This window comes from Manis javanica, chromosome 11 (genome assembly GCF_040802235.1).
Source record: "Manis javanica isolate MJ-LG chromosome 11, MJ_LKY, whole genome shotgun sequence".
NCBI lineage: Eukaryota > Metazoa > Chordata > Mammalia > Pholidota > Manidae > Manis > Manis javanica.
Genome location: NC_133166.1, coordinates 30313156 through 30337774, shown reverse-complemented (window position 1 = coordinate 30337774; position 24619 = coordinate 30313156). Strand labels below are relative to the sequence as shown.

Genomic DNA, 24619 nt, shown 5'->3' with positions numbered 1-24619 from the left:
ACATCACAATTATTAAAACTGGAAAAAGAAGAACAAATGAGGCCTAAAGTCAGCAGAAGGAGGGACATAATAAAGATCAGAGAAGAAATAAACAAAATTGAGAAGAATAAAACAATAGCAAAAATCAACGAAACCAAGAGCTGGTTCTTTGAGAAAATAAACAAAATAGATAAGCCTCTAGCCCAACTTATTAAGAGAAAAAGAGAGTCAACACAAATCAACATAATCAGAAATGAGAATGGAAAAATCACGACAGACTCCACAGAAATACAAAGAATTATTAAAGACTACTATGAAAACCTATATGCCAACAAGCTGGAAAACCTAGAAGAAATGGACAACTTCCTAGAAAAATACAACCTCCCAAGACTGACCAAGGAAGAAACACAAAAGTTAAACAAACCAATTACAAGCAAAGAAATTGAAACAGTAATCAAAAAACTACCCAAGAACAAAACCCCGGGGCCGGACGGATTTACCTCGGAATTTTATCAGACACACAGAGAAGACATAATACCCATTCTCCTTAAAGTGTTCCACAAAATAGAAGAAGAGGGAATACTCCCAAACTCATTCTATGAAGCCAACATCACCCTAATACCAAAACCAGGAAAAGACCCCACCAAAAAAGAAAATTACAGACCAATATCCCTGATGAATGTAGATGCAAAAATACTCAATAAAATATTAGCAAACAGAATTCAACAGTATATCAAAAGGATCATACACCATGACCAAGTGGGGTTCATCCCAGGGATGCAAGGATGGTACAACATTCGAAAATCCATCAACATCATCCACCACATCAACAAAAAGAAAGACAAAAACCACATGATCATCTCCATAGATGCTGAAAAAGCATTTGACAAAATTCAACATCCATTCATGATAAAAACTCTCAGCAAAATGGGAATAGAGGGCAAGTACCTCAACATAATAAAGGCCATATATGATAAACCCACAGCCAGCATTATACTGAACAGCGAGAAGCTGAAAGCATTTCCACTGAGATCGGGAACCAGACAGGGATGCCCACTCTCCCCACTGTTATTTAACATAGTACTGGAGGTCCTAGCCACGGCAATCAGACAAAACAAAGAAATACAAGGAATCCAGATTGGTAAAGAAGAAGTTAAACTGTCACTATTTGCAGATGATATGATACTGTACATAAAAAACCCTAAAGACTCCACTCCAAAACTACTAGAACTGATATCGGAATACAGCAAAGTTGCAGGATACAAAATCAACACACAGAAATCTGTAGCTTTCCTATACACTAACAACGAATCAATAGAAAGAGAAATCAGGAAAACAATTCCATTCACCATTGCATCAAAAAGAATAAAATACCTAGGAATAAACCTAACCAAGGAAGTGAAAGACTTATACTCTGAAAACTACAAGTCACTCTTAAGAGAAATTAAAGGGGACACTAATAAATGGAAACTCATCCCATGCTCATGGCTAGGAAGAATTAATATCGTCAAAATGGCCATCCTGCCCAAAGCAATATACAGATTTGATGCAATCCCTCTCAAATTACCAGCAACATTCTTCAATGAATTGGAACAAATAATTCAAAAATTCATATGGAAACACCAAAGACCCCGAATAGCCAAAGCAATCCTGAAAAAGAAGAATAAAGTAGGGGGGATCTCACTCCCCAACTTCAAGCTCTACTACAAAGCCATAGTAATCAAGACAATTTGGTACTGGCACAAGAATAGAGCCACAGACCAGTGGAACAGATTAGAGACCCCAGAAATTAACCCAAACATATATGGTCAATTAATATTTGATAAAGGAGCCATGGACATACAATGGCAAAATGACAGTCTCTTCAACAGATGGTGCTGGCAAAACTGGACAGCTACATGTAGGAGAATGAAACTGGACCATTGTCTAACCCCATATACAAAGGTAAACTCAAAATGGATCAAAGACCTGAATGTAAGGCATGAAACCATTAAACTCTTGGAAAAAAACATAGGCAAAAACCTCTTAGACATAAACATGAGTGATCTCTTCTTGAACATATCTCCCCGGGCAAGGAAAACAACAGCAAAAATGAGCAAGTGGGACTACATTAAGCTGAAAAGCTTCTGTACAGCGAAAGACACCATCAATAGAACAAAAAGGAACCCTACAGTATGGGAGAATATATTTGAAAATGACAGATCCGATAAAGGCTTGACGTCCAGAATATATAAAGAGCTCACACGCCTCAACAAACAAAAAACAAATAACCCAATTAAAAAATGGGCAGAGGAACTGAACAGACAGTTCTCCAAAAAAGAAATACAGATGGCCAAGAGACACATGAAAAGATGCTCCACATCGCTAATTATCAGAGAAATGCAAATTAAAACTACAATGAGGTATCACCTCACACCAGTAAGGATAGCTGCCATCCAAAAGACAAACAACAACAAATGTTGGCGAGGCTGTGGAGAAAGGGGAACCCTCCTACACTGCTGGTGGGAATGTAAATTAGTTCAACCATTGTGGAAAGCAGTTTGGAGGTTCATCAAAATGCTCAAAACAGACCTACCTTTTGACCCAGGAATCCCACTCCTAGGAATTTACCCTAAGAACGCAGCAATCAAGTTTGAGAAAGACAGATGCACCCCTATGTTTATCGCAGCACTATTTACAATAGCCAAGAATTGGAAGCAACCTAAATGTCCATCGGTAGATGAATGGATAAAGAAGATGTGGTACATATACACAATGGAATACTACTCAGCCATAAGAAGTGGAAAAATCCAACCATTTGCAGCAACATGGATGGAGCTGGAGAGTATTATGCTCAGTGAAATAAGCCAAGCGGAGAAAGAGAAATACCAAATGATGTCACTCATCTGAGGAGTATAGGAACAAAGGAAAAACTGAAGGAACAAAACAGCAGTGAAGTTACAGAACCCAAAAATGGACTAACAGGTACCAAAGGGAAAGGAACTGGGGAGGATGGGTGGGCAGGGAGGGATAAGGGGGGGGAAGAAAAAGGGGGTTATTAAGATTAGCATGCATGGGGGGGAGGGAGCAAGGGGAGGGTGGGCTGCACAACACAGAGAGGACAAGTAGTGACTCTACAACATTTTGCTAAGCTGATGGACAGTAACCGTAATGTGGTTGTTAGGGGGGACCTGATATAGGGGAGAGCATAGTAAACATAGTATTCTTCATGTAAGTGTAGATTAAAAATTTAAAAAAAAAAAAAAAAAAAAAAAAAGAAAGAAAGAAAGAAAGAAGGAAAAGGGGGATTACTCCTTAACAGGATAAAACTATTGGTAAATCAAAGATCAACGCATGCTTTAAATATCCTTAATGTTGATCACTTAAAGGGTGTCAGATGATCAGCTATGGAGGTACTCTTTTCTGATAATATTCCTTTCTCTTAATTTAAAAAAAAAAAAAAAAAAAGCAGTTACTGTGTGCTGACCTCCAATGAGTTCTGCACAGTGGTATAGAGGGCATGTCAAAGTGTGGGCAAAGGGTCTGTTTGTTTCTATGCAGGAGATCAAGGCCTAGCTTGGATACCCAGAAAATGAACTAAGATACGATATGAGGAGGAGCTTCCGGCATCAGCACTCTCTGGAGGACTAGTGCCGGGGGATGATCATCAAAAAGCCTCCACAGGGATTCGGACGATGCTGCGGTTGTGGCTGCATCCAGCCCACCATCTCCTGGACTTGCCATAAGAATGAGGAGGGAGATGTCTAGGCTGGCATGTGCATACAGTGAGACAACGAATTTGACCGGATCTGTACTGTTGGAACTCAACCAGGAGTTGGGAGGGGTGCAAGTTGTAGCACTCCAAAATCTCATGACTATAGACTATCTATGGTTAAAAGAACATATGGGATGTGAACAGATCCCAGAAATGGGCTGCTTTAATTTGTCTGATGGTTCAAGTACAGTTGGACAATATCCATCATATCATAGATAAATTTTCACAAATGCCTAGGGTGCCTAAATGGTTTTCTTGGCTTCACTGGAGATGGATGGTAATTATAGATTTGCTTTGTTTATGTCACCGTATTCCTATTATGTTAATATATGTGTGCAAATTAGTTAGTAGTTTAAAACCTATACATACTTAAGGTACTATACAAGAAGATATGTCAAAGAAATAATCAATCCTCCCAAGTTTCCTTCGTATGCTACATCTATAGCTTTTCTTCTTCCTTCCTAATTACAACCCTTAAATAGAATTCGTGCCTCATATCGAATTTACCGAGTATCATAATTCCTCCAGGTGGTAAAGATACCTTGAGACAAGTGCTGGGCATAGAAGCCACAGGGCATAAATCTGCAAAGAAGTAAAAAGCTAACCTTTGCAAACAATATGGCTTCTCTCTCACTTACCAACTTTACATTTCCCTGTATGGCCCCGGAAGATGACTGGTTAGCCAGAGACGGGTAAGATTCCTCAAGGGAGGAACAACCTAAGACAGGCACAGTCGCAGGGGGGCCATCAGGTGAGAATTTGGGGATCAACAGAGGTGAGGCTCAGAACCTCACCCCCCCTGCTTTGAGAGAAATCTTCTGCATCCGTGGATGTCTTGCTGCCCTTGTCTAGCCTGGATTAATACTTAGTCCATAGGCACACACCTGATCATCTGATCATCTACATTTGCCTTCTTACAGCACTAAACTATGTTTTCTACCTTTATCTTGCATCTACCTACCACTTCAGCATTTTATTAAAAATAAAAATAATAATAATAGTAGGAGAAATGGGGGATCAACATATAGATCAAGTACAAAAATCAAACGAATATTCATATTTGACCTGATTGTTTATAGGTCATATTGCATGATCAAAACCGAAAGTTTCTGTGATGACTGCCCTTGTACTGTTCACCATGTAAGAATTTATTCACTATGTAAGAATTCGTTCACCATGTAAGAACTTGTTCGTTATGCTTCAGAAGATTGGAGACTGACGAGAATTAGGCTTGAGATGGATTAATGATTGTACATTGAGCGTTGACCCCCCTATACTGAATTTTACTGTTGTTAACAACCATTTGATCAATAAATATGAGAGATGCCCTCTCAAAAAATAAATAAATAAATAAATAAATAAATAAAAATCTCTCACAAACTTCAACAAATTACCATTAATAACATGGGTGATAACGGCACACATGAACAGAGCTGTTTGCTAAGCATATCCTGGGTTTGTTCTCACTAAGACTAGGGAGTTTAAGGAATAGAAACACAGCAGGACAGAGATGCTCTGACATACTCAAGTACCAATTCTGACATAGCTCCATTAAAAAAGCAAAAGTCATTATCAAAACTATGGTGCTAGACTCTATTTCCCCTAAGATAAACAACACTGTATATGTAAATATATTATTACCCAAATCATTCATGCTGTCATAGGTAAGGGAAGCAAAGCATTGTTAGACAATTATGAAAGTTTCAGAGGACTTTCGTGATGTACAACTCTTTTTTTTTTCTTTCTGGATTTATTTATTTATTTATTATTTTAGAAAATTTTTAATTAAGGTATGACTGATATACACTCTTATGAAGGTTTCACATGAAAAAACAATGTGGTTACTACATTCACCCATACTATCAAGTCCCCACCCATACCCCAATGCAGTCACTGTCCATCAGTGTAGCAAGTTGTCAGAGATCCACTATGTCCCTTCACTGTGATACACTGTTCTCCCCATGATCCCCCACACCGTGTGTACTAAACATAATACCCCTCAGTCCCCTTCTCCCTCCCTCCCCACCCACCCTCCCACACCCCTCCCCTTTGATAACCACTAGTTTATTCTTGGAGTCTCTGAGTCTGCTGCCATTTTGTTCCTTCGGTTTTGCCTCATTGTTATACTACACAAATGAGGGAAATCATTCGGCATTTGTCTTTCTCCGCCTGGCTTATTTCACTGAGCATAATGTCCTCCAACTCCATCCATGTTGTTGCAAATGGTAGGATTGTTTCTTTCTTACGGCTGAATAGTATTCCATTGTATATATGTACCACATCTTCCTTATCCATTCGTCTACAGATGGACACTTAGGTTGCTTCCATATATTGGCTATTGTAAAAAAGTGCTGCGATGAACATAGGGGTGCATATGTCTTTTCAAATCTGAGAAGTTGTATTCTTTGGGTATATTCCAAGGAGTGGGATTCCAGGGTCAAATGGTATTTATATTTTTAGTTTTTGAGGAACTTCCATATTGCTTTCCACAATGGTTGAACTACCTTATATTCCCACCAGCAGTGCAGGAGAGTTCCCTTTTCTCCGCATCCTCACCAACATTTGCTGTTCTTAGTCTTTTTGATGCTGGCCATCCTTACTGGTGTGAGGTGATATCTCATTGTGGTTTTAATTTGCATTTCCCTGATGATTAGTGATGTGGAGCATCTTCTCATGTGTCTCTTGGCCATGTGAATTTCTTCTTTGGAGAACCGTCTCTTCATAACCTTTGCCCATTTGTTAATTGGGTTATTTGCTTTTTGGGTGCTGAGGTGTGTAAGTTCTTTATATATTTTGGATGTTAACCCCTTGTCAGATATGTCATTTACAAATATATTCTCCCGTACTGTAGGATGCCTTTTTGTTTTTTGATGATGTCCTTTGCCGTACAAAAACTTTATAGTTTGATGTAGTCCCATGAGTTCACTTTTGCTTTTGTTTCCCTTTCTCGAGGAGATGGGTTCAGGAAGAAGTTGCTAATGCTTATATTCAAGAGATGTTTGCCCATGTTGTCTTCTAAGAGTTTTTTATGGTTTCATGACACATACAAGTCTTTAGTCCATTTTGAGTTTACTTTTGTATATCGGGTTAAACAGCAATCCAGCTTCATTCTCTTGCATGTAGCTGTCCAGTTTCACCAACACCAACTGTTGAAGAGGCTGTCATTTCCCCACTGTATGTCCATGGCTCCTTTACCATATATTAATTGACCATATATGGTTGGGTTTATATCAGGGCTCTCTAGTCTGTTCCATTGGTCTGTGGGTCTGTTCTTGTGCCAGTACCAAATTGTCTTGATTACTGTGGCTTTATAGTAGAGCTTGAAGTTGGGGAGCATAATTCCCCCTGCTTTATTCTTCCTTCTCAGGATTGCTTTGGCTATTCGAGGTCTTTTGTGGTTCCATATGAATTTTAGGAAGATTTTCTCTAGTTCATTGAAGAATGCTGTTGGTATTTTGATAGGAATTGCATTGAATCTATAGATTGCTTTAGGCAGGATGGCCATTTTGACAATATTAATTCTTCCTATCCATGAGTACAGGATGTGTTTCCATTTATTGGTATCTTCTTTTATTTCTCTTAAGAGTGTCTTGCAGTTTTCAGGGTATAGGTCTTTCACTTCCTTGGTTAGGTTTATTCCTAGGTATTTTATTCTTTTTGATGCAATTGTGAATAGAATTGTTTTCCTGATTTCTCTCTGCTAGTTCATTGTTAGTGTATAGGAATACCACAGATTTCTGTGTATTAATTTTATATCCTGCAACTTTGCTGAATTCAGATATTAGATCTAGTAGTTTTGGAGTGAATTCTTCAGGGTTCTTTATGTACAAATATCATGTCATCTGCAAACAGGGGCAGTTTAACTTCTTCCTTGCCAATCTGGATGCCTTTTATTTCTTTGTGTTGTCTAATTGCTGTGGCTAGAACCTCCAGTACTATGTTGAATAGAAGGGGGGAGAGTGGGCATCCTTGTCTTGTTCCTGATCTTAAAGGAAAAGCTTTCAGCTTCTCGCTGTGAGGTATAATGTTGGTTATGAGTTTGTCATGTATGGCCTTTATTATGTTGAGGTACTTGCCCTCTATACCCATTTCGTTGAGAGTTTTTATCATGAATGGATGTTGAATTTTGTCAACTGCTTTTTCAGCATCTATGGAGATGATCATGTGGGTTTTGTCCTTTTTGTTGATGTGGTGGGTGATGTTGATGGATTTTCGAATGTTGTAGCATCCTTGCATCCTTGGCATAAATCCAACTTGATCATGATGGATGATCTTTTTGATGTGTTTTTGAATTTGGTTTGCTAATATTTTGTTGAGTATTTTTGCATCTACTTTCATCAGGGATATTGGTCTGTAATTTTCTTTTTTTGTGGTGTCTTCGCCTGGTTTTGTTATTAGAGTGATGCTGGTCTCATAGAATGAGTTTGGAAGTATTCCCTCCTCTTTCATTTTTTGGAAAACTTTAAGGAGAATGGGTATTAGGTCTTCACTAAATGTTTGATAAAATTTTGTTCTTAGGCAGGTTTTTGATTACCAGTTCAATTTCATTGCTGGTAATTGGTCTGTTCAGATTTTCTGTTTCTTCCTTGGTCAGCCTTGGAAGGTTGTATTTTTCTAGGAAGTTGTCCATTTCTTCTAGGTTATCCAGTTTGTTAGCATATAATTTTTCATAGTATTTTCTAATAATTCTCTGTATTTCTGTGGTGTCTGTAGTGATTTTTCCTTTCTCATTTCTGATTCTCTTTATGTGTGTAGACTCTCTTTTTTTCTTGATAAGTCTGGCTAGGGGGGTATCTATTTTGTTTATTTTCTCAAAGAACCAGCTCTTGCTTTCATCGATTCTTTCTATTGTTTTATTCTTCTCAATTTTATCTGTTTCTGCTCTAATCTTTATTATGTCCCGCCTTCTACTGACTTTGGGACTCATTTGTTGTTCTTTTTCTAGTTTCATTCATTGTGAGTTTAGATTGCTTATATGAGATTGTTCTTCATTCTTGAGGTAGGCCTGTATTGCAATATACTTTCCTCTTAGCAGTCTTGGCTGCGTCCCACAGATTTTGCGGTGTTGAATTATTGTTGTCATTTGTCTCCATATATTGCTTAATCTGTTTTTATTTGGTCATTGATCCATTGGTTATTTAGGAGCATGTTGTGAAGCCTCCATGTGCTTGTGGGATTTTTCATTTTCTTTGTGTAATTTATTTCTAGTTTCATAGCTTTATGATCAGAGAAACTGGTTGGTACAATTTCAATATTTTTGAATTTACTGAGGCTCTTTTTGTGGCCTAGTATATGATCTGTTCTTGAAAATGTTCCATGTGCACTTTAGAAGAATGTGTATTCTGTTGCTTTTGGGTGTAGATTACTGTAGATGTCTATTAGGTCCATCTGTTATATTGTGTTGTTTAGTGCCTCTGTCTTCTTATTTATCTTCTGTCTGGTTGATCTGTCCTTCAGAGTGAGTGGAGTGTTGAAGTCTCCTAGAATGAATGTATTGCATTCTATTTCCCTTTTAATTCTGTTAGTATTTGTTTCACATATGTGGGTGCTTCTGTGTTGGGACCATAGATATTTATAATGGTTATATCTTCTTGTTGGATTGACCCCTTTATCATTATGTAATGTCCTTCTTTGTCTCGTTACTTTCTCTGTTTTGAAGTCTATTTTGCCTGATACAAATACTGCAACACCTGCTTTTTTCTCTCTGTTAGTTGCATGAAATATCTTTTTCCATCCCTTCACTTTCAGTCTGTGTATGTCTTTGGGTTTAACATGAGTCTTTTGCAGGCAGCATATAGATGGGTCTTGCTTTTTTATCCATTCTATTACTCTGTGTCTTTTGATTGGTGCATTCAGTCCATCTACATTTAGGGTGATTATCGATAGGTATGTACTTATTGCCATTGCAGTCTTTAGATTCATGGTTACCAAAGGTTCAAGGTTAATTTCCTTACTATCTAAGAGTCTAACTTAACTCACTTAAGATGCTCTTACAAACACAATCTAAAGGTTCTTTCCTTTTTCTCCTCCATTTTCTTCCTCCTCCATTCTTTATATATTAGGTATCATATTCTGTATTCTTTGTCTATCCCTTGATTGACTTTGGGGATAGTTAATTTAATTTTTCATTTGCTTAGTAATTAGCTGTTCTACTTTCTTTACTGTGGTTTTATTTCCTCTGGTGACAGCTATTAAACCTTAGGAACACTTCCATCTGTAGCAGTCCCTCCAAAATAGACTATAGAGATGGTTTGTGGGAGGTAAATTCTCTCAGCTTTTGCTTATCTGGAAATTGTTTAATCCCTCCTTTAAATTTAAATGGTAATCTTGCCGGATAAAGTAATCTTGGTTCCAGGTCCTTCTGCTTCATTGCATTAAATACATCATGCCACTCCCTTTTGGCCTGTAAGGTTTCTGCTGAGAAGTCTGATGTTAGCCTGATGGGCTTTCCTCAGTATGTGATCTTATTTCTCTCTCTTGCTGCTTTTAATAGTCTGTCCTTATCCTTGGTCTTTGCCAATTTTATTACTATGTCTTGGTGTTGTCTTCCTTAGGTCCCTTGTGTTGGGAGATCTGTGGATCTCCGTGGCCTGAGAGACTATCTCCTTCCCCAGACTGGGGAAGTTTTCAGCAACTACCTCCTCAAAGACACTTTCTATCCCTTTCTCTTTCTCTTCTTCTTCTGGTATCCCTATAATGCAAATATTGTTCCGTTTGGATTGGTCACACAATTCTCTCAATATTCTTTCATTCTTAGAGATCCTTTTTTCTCTCTGTACCTCAGCTTCTTTGTATTCCTCTTCTCTAGTTTCTATTTCATTTATTGTCTCCTCCACTGTATCCAACCTGCTTTTAATACCCTCCATCGTGCTCTTCAGCGATTGGATCTCCAACCTGAATTCATTCCTGAGTTCTTGGATATCTTTCCATACCTCCATTAGCATGTTGATGATTTTTATTTTGAACTCCCTTTCAGGAAGAGTCATTAGGTCCATAGCATTTAAATCTTTCTCCGGAGTTATATTAATTTCACTCTGGACCAGGTTCCTTTCGCGTTTCATATTTGTATATGGCGCCCTCTACTCTCCAGAAGCTCTACTCTGGAGCTGCTCAGCTCCTGAAGCAATGTTGGGGGTCGCAGGGGAGTGATATCGGTGCCTGGGGGGAGGAATGAGCTGTTTCCTGCTTCCCGGCTGCTGTGCCTGTTTCCACTGCCTTAACCAGTGGGACAAGCACACAGGTATAAGTTTTTGTCCCAAAGCAGCTAGATATGGATCCCTGCTTTCCACAAGTGGCTGGAATCTCAGTCTCTCTGGGAATTCTGCCTGTATTTGCTTTCCAACCCAGTAATCATGCGAGTATCATGAAAGCACCATGAAATGTAGGTTTGTGCTCCCAGAGCAGATCTCCGGAGCTAGGTATTCAGCAGTCCCAGGCCTTCCACTCCCTTCCTCTCCATTTCTCTTCCTCCCTCTGGTGAGCTGGAGTGGGGGAAGGGCTTGGGTCCTGCCTGGCCACAGCTTTGGTACGTTACCCTGTTCCTTGAGGTCTGCTGTTTTCTCCAGGTGTATGCAGTCTGGCGCCGTCCTCTTGGTCTCTCAGGATTAGTTGCGCCAACTATATTTTCTAATTGTATACAGTTTTAGGAGGAAGCCTCTGTCTCTCCTCTCATGCCACCATCTTTAATCCATTCTTGTGTCTGATGTACAACTCTTTAACGGAATAGATCCTTTGTCCAAAAAGTACAGTAAATAGGACACTAAACATAAAGAGTTAAAACATGTATCTCTAGTCAGAAATAACCACTTTTGTGGGTCTCATATTTACAAAGTACTTTTCAGATCTAACAATTTCTTTGACGAACAGCACTGAAGGGCTATAAACATTCTCAGGCTCTTCCAATCTCCCCTGCACCCCCAACACTGTCCATCAAACATGTTTTTTCTTTATGGTACCAATTAAAATATTTTCCATTTGCCTCAAACCTCCTACTCTCCACTCTGTCACCGGCCATTCCCCCACTTTTCCCCACCACCTGATTTTCAGCAAACTAATCAGCCCCCAACATCACAGAAAATACAGAAGTCATCAGAGAGGAACTCTCTGCCAACAAATCTATCACTTGCCTGCATTTCCATGCATTTTTTCCTTCTCTCCTACTGTACTACCTTCCAACAAGGTACAACTTATCCCTTCAACCCGTACTTGGCCTTTCATTTGTCGTTCCTCCTCAGGGATCTCAGCTTTCTCCCCCAGTTCCTTTCCTTCCCATCAATAACTTAAACACAAATCAAGCAAAATCTTACATCTGACTCAGATAGTAGTCTTTCTTCCTTATCCTTATCTTCCTAACTGCTAGATTTCCTTAGCAGATGTTATTAAGAATACTTCTGATTTCCCACTGCCATACATCTAGTTTCTGTTTCTATCTTTATTAAAGCTGCTTTGGCTGGTCATTAATTTTCACTTTAACATAAAGTTTAATGGCCATTACTAGGTATTTATCCAAGAGAAAAGAAAATATATATCCACAAAACAACTTCTATGTAAGAATTGTCACAAACAACAACAAATGTTGGCAAGGTTGTAGAGAAAGGGGAACCCTCCTACACTACTGGTAGGAATGAAATTAGTTCAACCATCGTGGAAAGCAGTATGGAGGTTCCTCCAAAACCTCAAAATAGAAATACCACTTGACCCAGGAATCCCACTCCTAGGAGTTTACCCTAAGAATGCAGCAGCCCAATTTGAAAAAGAGAGATGTACCCCTATGTTTATTGCAGCACTGTTTACAATAGCCAAGAAATGGAAGCAACCTAAGTGTCCATCAGTAGATGAATGGATAAAGAAGATGTGGTACATATACACAATGGAATATTATTCAGCCATAAGAAGAAAACAAATCCCACCATTTGCAACAACATGGATGGAGCTAGAGGGTATTATGCTCAGTGAAATAAGCCAGGTGGAGAAAGACAAGTACCAAATGATTTCACTGATATGTGGAATATAAGAACAAAGGAAAAACTGAAGGAACAAAACAGCAGCAGAATCACAGAACCCAAGAAAGGACTAACAGTTACCAAAGGGAAAGGGACTGAGGAGGATGGGTGGGAAGGGAGGGAGAGGCAGGGGTAAGAAGAAAGGGGGTCTTATGATTAACATGTATAATGTGGGGTGGGGCAGGGGGAGGGCTGTGCAACACAGAGAAGACAAGTAGTGATTTTACAGCATCTTACTACATGGGTGGACAGTGACTAATGGGGTATGCGGGGGGAACTTGGTGAAGGGTTCAAAAATCTAGTAGACATAATGTTCCTCATGTAATTGTAGATTAATGATAACAAAAAAAATTGTATACTTTTTACTTAATTAAAAATTAAATTTGAATATTCAGTAAAAAAAAGAATTGTCCATAGCAGTTTTATTCACAACAGTTCCAAACTAGAAAGACATCAAATGTTCATCAATAAAAGAATGGATAATGAAGTTTGTGATAAATTCATACAATGAAATATTACCTACTGATAAGGAGGAATAGATTAACTATACATACAATAAGATACCTAACAAAAATAATGACTCTCAAAAATATTATGCTGAGAGAAATAAGCCAAATATAAAATATTATATATCAGATTATTCCATTAATATAACTTCTTTTTTTTTAATCTTGGTATCATTAATCTACAATTACATGAAAGACATTATGTTTACTAGGCTCCTCCCTTCACCAAGTCCCCCCCACCATTAATATAACTTCCAAGAACAGACAAAATTCATCTACCGTAGTAGAAATCAAAATGTTGCAAGGTTGGGGTATTGACTAGAATGGAAAGGAGGGAATTTTCTGTGATGATGGAAATGTTCTATACTTTCTTTTGAGTGATGATATTCTGAATGCAGACAACTCATCAAATGAAACAACTCAAGTTGTACATTGTGTGAACATTATACATGAATTTTTTTTAAGTTTTAAAAATGACCAAATGTGACAGCAGTTAAAAACTAAAAAATTACATTACAGAGAATTTTCAGTCTTATCATACTTGATTTGGATCACTGACTCTTATGTCTTGTTTGGAACAGCATTATCCTGGCTTGGCTTCTGTGACATCCACATACTCTCTCCTACTTCCTCCTTTAAGCCTTTTTAGTTTCTCCTATGGGTTCTTAAATATTGAGGATCCTCAAGTTTCTGTCCCAGTTTGTTCTTCCATTTTTATGCACTTCCTTCCTGAGTAATCACAAAGATTTTACACAATTTATAAATTCTGTAAAATCTATTTCTCTTAAAAGCTCCTGATCGATGTATTTAATCACTTACTGGCCTCAATAACCTCTATGGACTAGTCACCTCCATCTCAACAGTTTTCCACAAAATTCTCCTTCTGTATTTTCTACCTCAGTGATAAATGCAATCGCCAACCAGTAGCTTAACTCTTCCTTATTCTCCAACCAATCACTAGGAACTATCACCCATTTCCTAAATATCTGTCAGATCCATTCACTTCTATTAGACTGTCTTAATTCAGGCTACCATCATCCACTTGATTACATCAACCTTCTAAAATCCCATCCTTCTCCAATCTGTCTTCAGAGCACAATCCAAATGCTCACAAATCCAACCACAGCATTTCTCTGTCTCAAAACCTTTAATACTTTCCCATTTCCTCATATAGTCCAAATATCATGATTTGGACTCCACTATCTTCTCCAGTAGGGTGGACAACCATCTCGGTTTGCCTAAGACCACGGAGGTTCGTGGGTCATGGAACTTTCAGTTTTGTTTTGTTTTCTTTGATGGGGACTTTGTTTTAAAAGGGGATAGTCTTGGGCAAATCAAGACAAGTTAGTTGCTCTATCCTCCAGTCTTGTTCTAGCGACAATCTCTTCATATTCTACACTTCAGCAACACTGATTAATATTCTAGCAGTTAATGATACTAATAACAATTAATAATATTAATACAAATATTAATAATACCAATGAACAAAATGGATAATTTTTTTAATTTGTCTTTATAAAAGGGAAAATCTCCAGCCTCTATCTTGTCTCTCACCTTAAAATCTGAGATAGACACTATGCAAGAGTTGGGCAGATCTCCTGTGAGTATACTATCTTGTCATTTACTTTATGTCAAAATACACCATTTTCTGTCTGAACACAACATATTCCATATCATTAAGATGTACCAATTTATCTTTCCTTTCTAATTGGTTTGCCATCTGGACTTGCCTGTTTTCACCAAACCCAGACATCTAGCATAAGAGTGATCAAGAATCATCCTTGTGAAAAGCCTCTTTTTAAAATTCACAACAGGGCAACTGCCAACTCCATTTTTATCCTTCAAAACCTTTCTTTTGCATCTCTTCACACATTAACTATTGCAATAACTTACACTGCTTTATGTTTCAGCCTCTCATTGAGTCTAATAACACTATCTTTTGTCTTATATACCATTAATATTTTTTATTGCACATAATATTGTAAAATTTAAAAATAAGCATAATAATTCCCAATAGCTTAACAAATCAAATCTTTTCATTTTCCCTGGTTTTCTTCTCTAATTCTTGCTATCCATATACACATACAACTTTTATAGCACTGTAATTATAGTATAGATGAGATCTTGTTTTCCAGCTTTTTTTCATTTCTATGGTTGTCCAAGTTGCCAAACAGTCTTCATAACAATGACTTTAATTCACATTTAATGAATTAATCTCCCTTATAGAACATTAAGCATTTTCTCACTAAGTATTTGGCACATATCATTTTCTCATGAAAAAATCATTTATTAATTAACATGCTTGTAAATATAGCTTTTTAGGGTGGGGAGGTGGAGTAGATTACATCCTTAAAATAAATTCCTAGGATTAAGATTACTAGCTCCAATAACATGAACATTTTTATGATTATTACAATTAGCTACCATTACCTTTTGAAAGTGTGCTAACTGCACTGCTGTCAGTGACATAACAAGTATGCTAGCTTTACATCTTTACTGGCACTGGATGTTACACTAGAAGTTCTATTAAAAGACAGAGGATTAGTCAAAAAGATTAAAAAAGAAGCATAAAAATGAAAAATATCCTAAATATTTTCATTTAAACATATAAACATACATTTTTTTGCCAATTTTTGATGAAAGACCAAGATCTTTTCTCCAAGAATTAGTCTGCAGATTAGTTCGGCATCACCTTTTTGCAAAAATCACTAGCACGATACCTTCCAGTCTGGGTTACTTTCAAGTGCAAGAAATTAAGACACTTGCAAATGAACCATAGACAGAAGCAGATCTAAATACTTTCCCCCTCTCTGATCTTTTATAATTGTACTATTCACAGTATTAAGTCCAATTCCTTAGTCTGACATTCAAGCTACTCTCCATTTGGCCCCTACCTACTTTTCTAATTTCATCTCCTATTATTCTCCTTCTGGTCTTTATATTTACCACAATCGAACTACTAAAAAATATACATCCTTATTGGGTAAGTATCAGGACTGGTATTTTGAGTAGTATATGTATACATGTACAACATACACATCAGACAATGTGCATGCTTTTAGGGAGAATTAGAGAGGTAAGAAAGTGGTCTTGCTTTTAAGAAACTCCTTCCATAGTGGAATAAAGTGAAAACAGGTAATTAAAATACAATGTGGGAAAAAAAACCTGTAACAATTAGGCACTACCTATTAAAATTTTGAATACATATCTTTAACCAAGTAATTCTTGGACATTAAACTGACACTCTCTTAACTGTGTAAAATACACAGTATAATTGCAAAAAACAGCTGACAATCTAAAAGTCCATCAATAAAGATAGGTTAAATAAATTACAAGATATCCATAAATGAAACATACAGACATTAAAAAGAATGGGATAAATCTATATGAAATGGGGGAGCTATGGCCAAGATATTTTAAGTGGGAAAAAGCAAATTGTAGAAGAGTACATATGTATGACCTCATTCTGTTTTAAAATATATATATAAATATCTGTATAATCTTCTATATATATTTAAAAATTCAAGTGCCTACCTCTCAGAAATGGGACTAGGAGATGGGGGGGTGGGGAGTAGGGAATGGATTTTAATTTTTACTGTATACATTTTATAAGTTAAAAAAATTTTTACCATCATTTTTAAGGTTTTAAAAACTAAAACTAGTTACTTTTTTAAAAAGATACTATAAACAGAAGGTTTAACACAGTAAGAAGAGCTAACTGCCTCAGGTATGCAAACAATGAATGAATTTGGGCATAAAAAGAAAAGCAAGTGTTTCCTAGGTGGAAAGAATAGGAGGGGCAGTGCAGCACAGAGAACCAGCCTTTGTCACTGGCTCTTTCACCAGGACTTTCACCCTCACCACCCAGATCTCAGTCCAGTAATCCTACAGTACTTGCTGTTATTTGGCTGGTAGCCCAGGTCACTTTGAATTACTAATCATGTTTTCATTGTCATAGATTTCATCTGTATATAGCTTTATTATTTGCTGGCATTGTATGCATTTGAATCCTGCTCAGTGCCTGGGCAGTTAACTTGCTGCTGAGCTACCATTTCCTCTTTTGAAAAACTGGGAGAACACCTACCAGACAGATCTGTTGTAAGAATTAAGTGAAACAACGTATGTAAAGCTCTTAGCACTCAAGATGTACTCAAACACATGCCAGTTTTCTTTCTGGTGAGGAAAGTGAGGTTTTCAGAACCTTGCTTAAGGCCGAAAGGATTCTGATTCCTGATATCTAACACTCCTCTCTCCTCCCCTATATCCAGTCTGCCCAATTAGACTATAAGCTTCTAAGGTAGGTACTGAGTCCTATGAGTCTGTTATTTCAACACCTAAGATTCTATGTTCAATGCTTATCTAGTAAGTTTAACATAACTCATGTGCAGAGTGCTTTGTAATTGTCTTCCATTATATACATCCAGCTATGCTAACATAATTCCTACAGCACAACTAACTCTTCCTGCTTTTGCACATACTGTCTAGTATCACCTCCTACCTAAATTATCCATTCTACCACCAAACCCTCCCATAATGCCCAATTAGATTTATGGTAAAGTATGGAGAAAGTGTATCATCATTTTTGAAAAATCACACAACTCTATCTCCATAGCACTTACCAGAAATTTCTAAGTGAACTCTATAAGTTCCATTATGGCAGGGCCCCCATCCATCCTGTTCACCCATGAATTCCCAGTGCCTACAAGAATGCCTGGCACATGGTATATGACCTTGCTAAATATTTGTTTAACAAATGAATACAATTTGTATGAGGTCATGACTAGTTAACTGCCTGAGACAGGATTAAAGATTAGGTCTTCTTTTATCCCAATGCTCTTTTCATTGTGCCTCACTTTTTATAACATGCTATTTTACTGTGTGAATACAACATGTATGAACTGCCTTAATTTCAATGATTCCAACTTCTTGTGACCATTACATCCATACCATATAAATCTCTGTATTTTCAATACAAGACCAAATGCATTCATTGTTTTTTAGTTAAAGATGAATAGAAATAGTACAATCATTCCTGCTATGCCATATTATGTATAGTACTCAAGATAGGGTATCATTCTAGGAACTAAGACATCTTGTATTTTAAAAGTTCACAAGGTGGGCACTTGGTAAGTTATTGAGTAACTCAGTTGAAATACTGGGCTTTTGAGCAAATCTTAGGTTCAAGTACCAGCTTTGCCACGTAATAATTGGACAAGTTGTTCTAAATTTCAGTTGATTCACCTGCAGAATAGGGATAACTCTGTACCTGATAAATAGTTTGTAGGGAAGATATTAAGTTTCTGTATATATGCAAACCACTCAAAAATTCATTTAACTCAGTGCCTAGCCAAAGTTAAGTGCTGAGTAAAGCAGTATTTTAAGTAGAAAAAAACATAGTTTGGAGTTAAATGTCTGTGTCTACACACTAATGGACAAATTATTTACACAGGGTGCAGAGTTTCCACTACAGGACAGTCTTGTTTTTTTGTGTGTGTATGACTTTTTTTTTTTGCTATCAATATACACTTACATGAGCAACATTGTGGTTACTAGATTCCCCCCATTATCAAGTCCCCATCACATACCTCATTACAGTCACTGTCCATCAGTGTAGTAAAATGCTATAGAATCACTATTTGCCTTCCCCGTGGCTCCCCCTACATTATGTGTGCTAATCATAATGCCCCTTTCTCCCCCTTGTCCCTCTCTTCCCACCCATCCTCCCCAGTCCCTTTCCCTTTGGTAACTGTTAGTCCATTCTTGGATTCTGTGAGTCTGCTGCTGTTTCCTGCCTTCAGTTTTTTCTTTGTTCTTATACTCCACAGATGAGTGAAATCATTTGATACTTTTCTTTCACTGCCTAGCTTATTTCACTGATCATAATACCCTTGAGCTCCATCCATGTTGTTGCAAATGGTAGGATTTGTTTTCTTCTTATGGTACAGCACAGTTTTAAGATGGGATTAGATTTATGGGAAAGTATGAAGAAAATGCATCATCATTTTTGAAAAATTTTTTTTCTGTAAGGTTAAGGGAGATTTCTCAGTCTGAATCAGTCTTGAAACCCAAACCATTTTGGTTAGCATAATAAAGCTTAAAACACTATCTCACAAAAACCATCACTTGAAGTGCAAATAAGCATAGAAAGGAGCAATGACCTATGCAAACCAACTCTTTAAGACTAAAATAAAGCCAGAAACAAAGACTCAGAACTAGGTAAAACCTCAGATTAAAAAAACAAAAACTAGGTAAGAACTTCAAAATTAAGTAATGATGAACACTTTAGGCCTCAGAGTTCTCTTGACATGATCATAAACTGCATATACATTATAATTAATAACAGCTGAAGTAATAATAGAGGCACAATCCCCCATCCAGGTCATCTTTCCATGAAGAGCACAATAATCCTACCTTCACAACAATATACCAACTTGCAGGAAAGGACTATGAACATTTTGTAAATCATGTCTCTTATAAGAGACTTTTATTAAAGAACTCTTACAACTCAATAATAAATAATCCAATTTTAAAAGGGGGATAATTTCCAGACATTTCTACAAAAGAAAATACACAAATGGCTAATAAGCACATGAAAAAAAAGTGCTCAACAACATTACCAATTGGGAAATGCAAATCAAAATCACAAGAGACACCCACTAGGATGACTTCCATTAAAACAGCTGATTAACAAGTGCAGGCTAGGATTTGGAGAAATGGGAACTCTCCTACACTGCTGGTAGAAATGTAAAACGGTGCAGCCATTTTGGAAACAGTTTGATAGTTCCCTCAAAAGGTTGAACACAGAGTTCCCAGATGACCAAGAAATTCTACTCCTAGGTATACATATATACATATCCTAGAGAAATGAAACTGTATGTCCATACAAAAACTTGTTAGCTAATGTTTATAGCAGCATTATGCATAATAGACAAAAAATGTAAGTAACCCAAATGACCATCAACAGATGAATGAAAAAATTAAACGTGTTATGTCCATACAATGAAATATTACTCAGCAATAAAAAGAAATGAAGTACTAACACATGCTTCAACATGAAGGAACCTTGCAACTATGCTAAGTGGAAAAACCCATTTACGAAAGTCCACAAACTTGTGATTCCATTTATATGAAATGTTAAGAGCCCACAAATCTGTAGATCAGTGGTTGGGGAAGAGGGTGCGGTTAAGGAGCAATAGGGAGTAACTTAATGGGTAGTTTCTTTTTGGGGTGATGAGTATGCGTTAAAATTGTGACGGCTGTGCAACTGTTAACATATTAAACCTACTTTATTGCATACTTTCAGTGGGTGAACTGTAAGGTCTGTGAATTGTATCAATAACTTTTTTTTTTAAGAATAAGGTGGAGCTATGGAAAAAATAAGCACTCAAATAAATACTTGTAGACTGCCAAATAATTAATGAATTTCCAAGTAGTCAAAATACACCTGAGTAAAATTAATCTTTGGATGATCTCATCATCTAGCCTCTTAACTAAACACTTAATCAACTTACACTACTCACTCAACAAGAGAAGATATGGAGTATTAGTTTTGCCGTCAACCACAGCAACACGTTTTTAGGAAGATTCAGGACAAAATTGGTCAGAACCTCAAATATACATACGATTGTGATTTAAACAAATTACTGGTTTAACAGTAGTGTTTTTCTTTTTGCTTAACTTAGTTAATGCGGGAGAAAAAAGTTATAAAAGTAAAAAAGGTGGGAATAAAAATTGGTTCGAGTTTTACAATAAAGTGTTACAAAGCAACTCAAAAGATTCCTTGACGCTTTGGTCAAAATGGAGAAAAAAAGGATGATAAAACTTATTAATTTCTAGTATTTGATTAGCCTCAGTGACCTAAAAATTAAAAAAAAAGAAAGTGAGGGAAACGAGAAATCTGTGCACGATCTGGGTGGGAAAAAATTCTGGGTGCGATGTGCAGGGGGGATCCCGAACGGGCCCTCGGCCAGTACTGCGGGAGGCGACCCAGCTGGGCCTGCTGCGGCCCGCGGCCCGGCATCCCAGCCGGAGGAGCTTCGCCTCGGCAGCGCCTGGGGACTCTTCGGCGTGGAGGTCAGGCCGAGAAGCGCCGCCAGGCTCCCGAGGGCTCCACCCTACCCTTCTTCACTCCCTCCCCTCGGCGGTCCCTTGAGGGAAACAGGCAAGGCGCGGCGCGGAGACAAGGGGGAGGGGGGGCGTCCTCAGCGAGAAAAGCTCAACCGCCCCAGAGAGGCGGCCGCGGGTTATTAATAAACTTCGCTTCTGCCCAGGCGCCACTACCACGGCCGGCCGTAGGATCTACAGGGCCTGCAGCGGAAGCTAAGCAGCCGGAGTCACAGCCCGGGCCCGAGCTGGCCCGCGCCGTCGCGCTGAGGGCGGCGGCCGGGCGGAGAATAATGCACACTGGGTAAAAACACATTTATATACGAACCTCCGAGAAAATTTTCCAACAATTCCTTCGTCCGACCACCATGCACCAGGACAGGAAACAGTCGTCCGGCCCCCAGGCCCCGCAACCCGCATAGCCAGTCTGAGGCCCGCCCCCGGCCTCCAATGGGCTGTCCTTACGTCACTCACTGCACGCTTCCTGCATGCCATTGGCTCAAATTTAAGTGACACGAAAGGAGACCGCCTTGTCCTCGCCCCCTTTTCGTGACGTTAGCCGGGCACTGACTTACAGCCGGCGCTTTAGTGGCTTGAGCGAAGTGCGGAATCGAAGATCCTGTGTCTGACTGGTTGGCAGAACCGCTCATCTCAGACTGACACAGCACTGCTGACAAGGGAATTATGCCGATTCTGGGGCCCCAGCGGGAGGCGCCATTTTGCAACGGGGAGGGAGGCTAGTTCTTGTGACTAGACGAGAGGGAGACGGGGTGGCAGGCGCCATTTTCCCCACAGGGGCTAGGAGTTGGCTCTCCCTGTGGGCTTGCTGGAGCGCGTTCTGAAGACTGGTTGGGCTTCGCGTAGAGATTGTTGAGTGTCGCCCCTTTGGGAGGGAAGGGGTTCGGAGGGGTAGGAAAGACTAGGACGCCGGGCCGTTCCCTGGGGGCTCTCGGTGCCAGCTGAGGCCTTTGGTCTTGGGCGAGGTCTCTGCTTTCCCGAAAGCTGCTGTATGCACGTCACTGGCTGCCAAGCTTGCTTGCGCTTTTGCAGTCGCCGGGGCACCACCGTTCGGTAGGAGAGTGACCCTCCAGCCTCTGCTGACGCTCTGGCATAGCTTGGCAGCTGGGAGGTGGTCTTGGACTCCAGGGAGACGCTGCGGATGGATGCCTTTGCGCTTTTCTTGTTTAGGTTCAGATTTTGAAATTGTGTGTGATGTCGACACCTTTCTTACTTGCCCATTTGTGTGTATCGCGAGTTAAAGAAAAGTGAAAAGGATGGGAAAGGCGTTGACTCGGGCTCCCCAAACCTATTAAGAATGAATACAAATTGTGAAACTTAAGTAATCTTTAGCTCTCTACCGAAACCTTTTATACTGTTGAAAATACTAAGCACTTCTGGAGTGTTCAGTAAGTATTCATTTGCTTTGGCAACCAGGCTGGTTAAGTAGAGATGAGATAAAATGTATAGACCCAGGATTTGTTAAATCAGACATGCCAGGTATAGAATTGAGGAGTTACTAAGATAATGACCCTGGCCTGCTAGCTGTAATAGATTTGTGTTCTGCTTAACGAAAACTGGATAGAGCTGGATGAAGCTTGATTTAATATTTGAATTGTGGTTATAGAATAGCCAAAGGATTAAATAAAAAGGATGTTAAAGATAGCCAGCATTATAAGTAAGGAGGATTTAAATGTTTTCATTTACAATTGAGTCTAGTTTGAGATTTTAACATTACGTTTTTGGTGGCTGAGAAGTCCAAATTATTTTTTATGCCCTTATAAAAATGAAAAGTGACAAGTAAAACTGGATCAGGTTACTTGAAACTGAAGGAATTGGCTTACTTAAAACTACTCTGGATAAATTCCTTTGTCACAGGAAGTAGAGAATTCAGATGAAAAACAAGGTGTTTTAATTCATTCTTTACATTTCAGATGTTATATCTGTATTTTATAATCAGAAATGTCACTAAAAGAGTCACAATAACTCTGCAATTTAGCTATTTCTAGCTAACTCCCAGGCCTTTAGTCTATTTGTTAAAATACTAATACAGAATCTCAAGAGAAATTTTCAGTCACCCTGTAATTGTAGATTGCAGTTACAGGTCATCTTTGTATTCACAGAACCGCTGAATGGTTGTAAAAATGGAATACTGGTGGTAGGTAAGATGCCATAATTCTACCCCGATTCTGAGAGAAACCTTGATTCTGATTTTGTCACAGGTAATGGCCTTCGTGTTTACAGTATTCACCAGTGACTAAAGAAGAGTTCAAATGCACATAGTATTCAGAGCCACCCATAATCCTAATTTTCCCTAAATCTCTTATCCCTTACATCTTACTACATTTTTTCAAATTAAAGACTTGAAAATATCTCACTTCTAATCTGTCCTAGTCCAGGCTCTTACCTAAAGATGGACTGCTTCCCCAGTTTTCTAAATAGTTTAACTTATTTCTAGCCCTTTTGAAAAACTGTTTCCGTCATGTTATTAAGAAGACTTCTTTCAGTAACACAAGTTTCTGGAGAATTGGTTGATGTTGGCATATTTATACAATGATATAACCATTAAATATGTATAGAAAAAATGATGCATTAAACTATTAAAAGTATCTCTGGGAGACGACATTAAAGGTGGCTTTACTATTTCTGTAATAAATCTGAATTTTTTATGAATTTGTGGGATATTTTTAATACTAAAGAATTTTAAACCAAACTAGTAGCTTTCTCTCCATTGGGAGCTGTGGCTGTAGCTGTATCACTTGCCTCAGAATCTGTTGCCTCCTCTGCAAAGTAAACCACACTTTCTTCACAGAGTCATTGGGAGGACATGAGAATGTAAATAAATGTAGCACAGTGCCTATCAGAGATGCTTTTCAAGCATTTAAATGTTAGTCCATCTCCAGTTCTCACTTAATGGTCTACAGTAGTGGTTCTTAAAGCCCCTGAACTGCTTTGAGATTCAGATGAAAACTACAATAAATGTACTAAAAAGTTTGCAATTTGATAGGGCTTACGGACCCAGAGTCCTTGGTTTGTAGACTAAATTCATTCAGTTAATCTCACTAAGCTTCTACACTGAAAGCAGTAGTCAGGGCTTAATTAGAACACTTTTAGAAGTATATGAATAGGATATTTAGAATATTCCTTTCCAATCTGATAAAATAGTTCTTGGAAACAAATCCTACCATTTGCAACAACATGGATGGAGCTAGAGGGTATTACGCTCAGTGAAATAAGCCAGGCAGAGAAAGTCAAGTACCAATGATTTCCCTCATTTG

General features: G+C 38.3%; 1 protein-coding gene across 3 annotated transcripts in view; it reads right to left on the bottom strand.

The window, feature by feature from the left end:
* ZNF143 (zinc finger protein 143) overlaps nucleotides 1-21773 on the bottom strand; it is a 93529-nt gene extending 71756 nt beyond the window's left edge. For 2 of the 3 annotated variants that reach the window (XM_037026399.2, XM_037026400.2), the window contains exon 1: nucleotides 21673-21740. In XM_037026399.2, coding sequence (XP_036882294.1) covers nucleotides 21673-21714 — 42 coding nt within the window. In that variant the 5' untranslated portion in view covers nucleotides 21715-21740. Of the gene's footprint in view, nucleotides 1-21672 lie in introns of all 3 variants that reach the window. The other variant, XM_037026401.2, reaches the window with a different exon arrangement.
* Between the last annotated feature and the right edge of the window lie 2846 nt (nucleotides 21774-24619).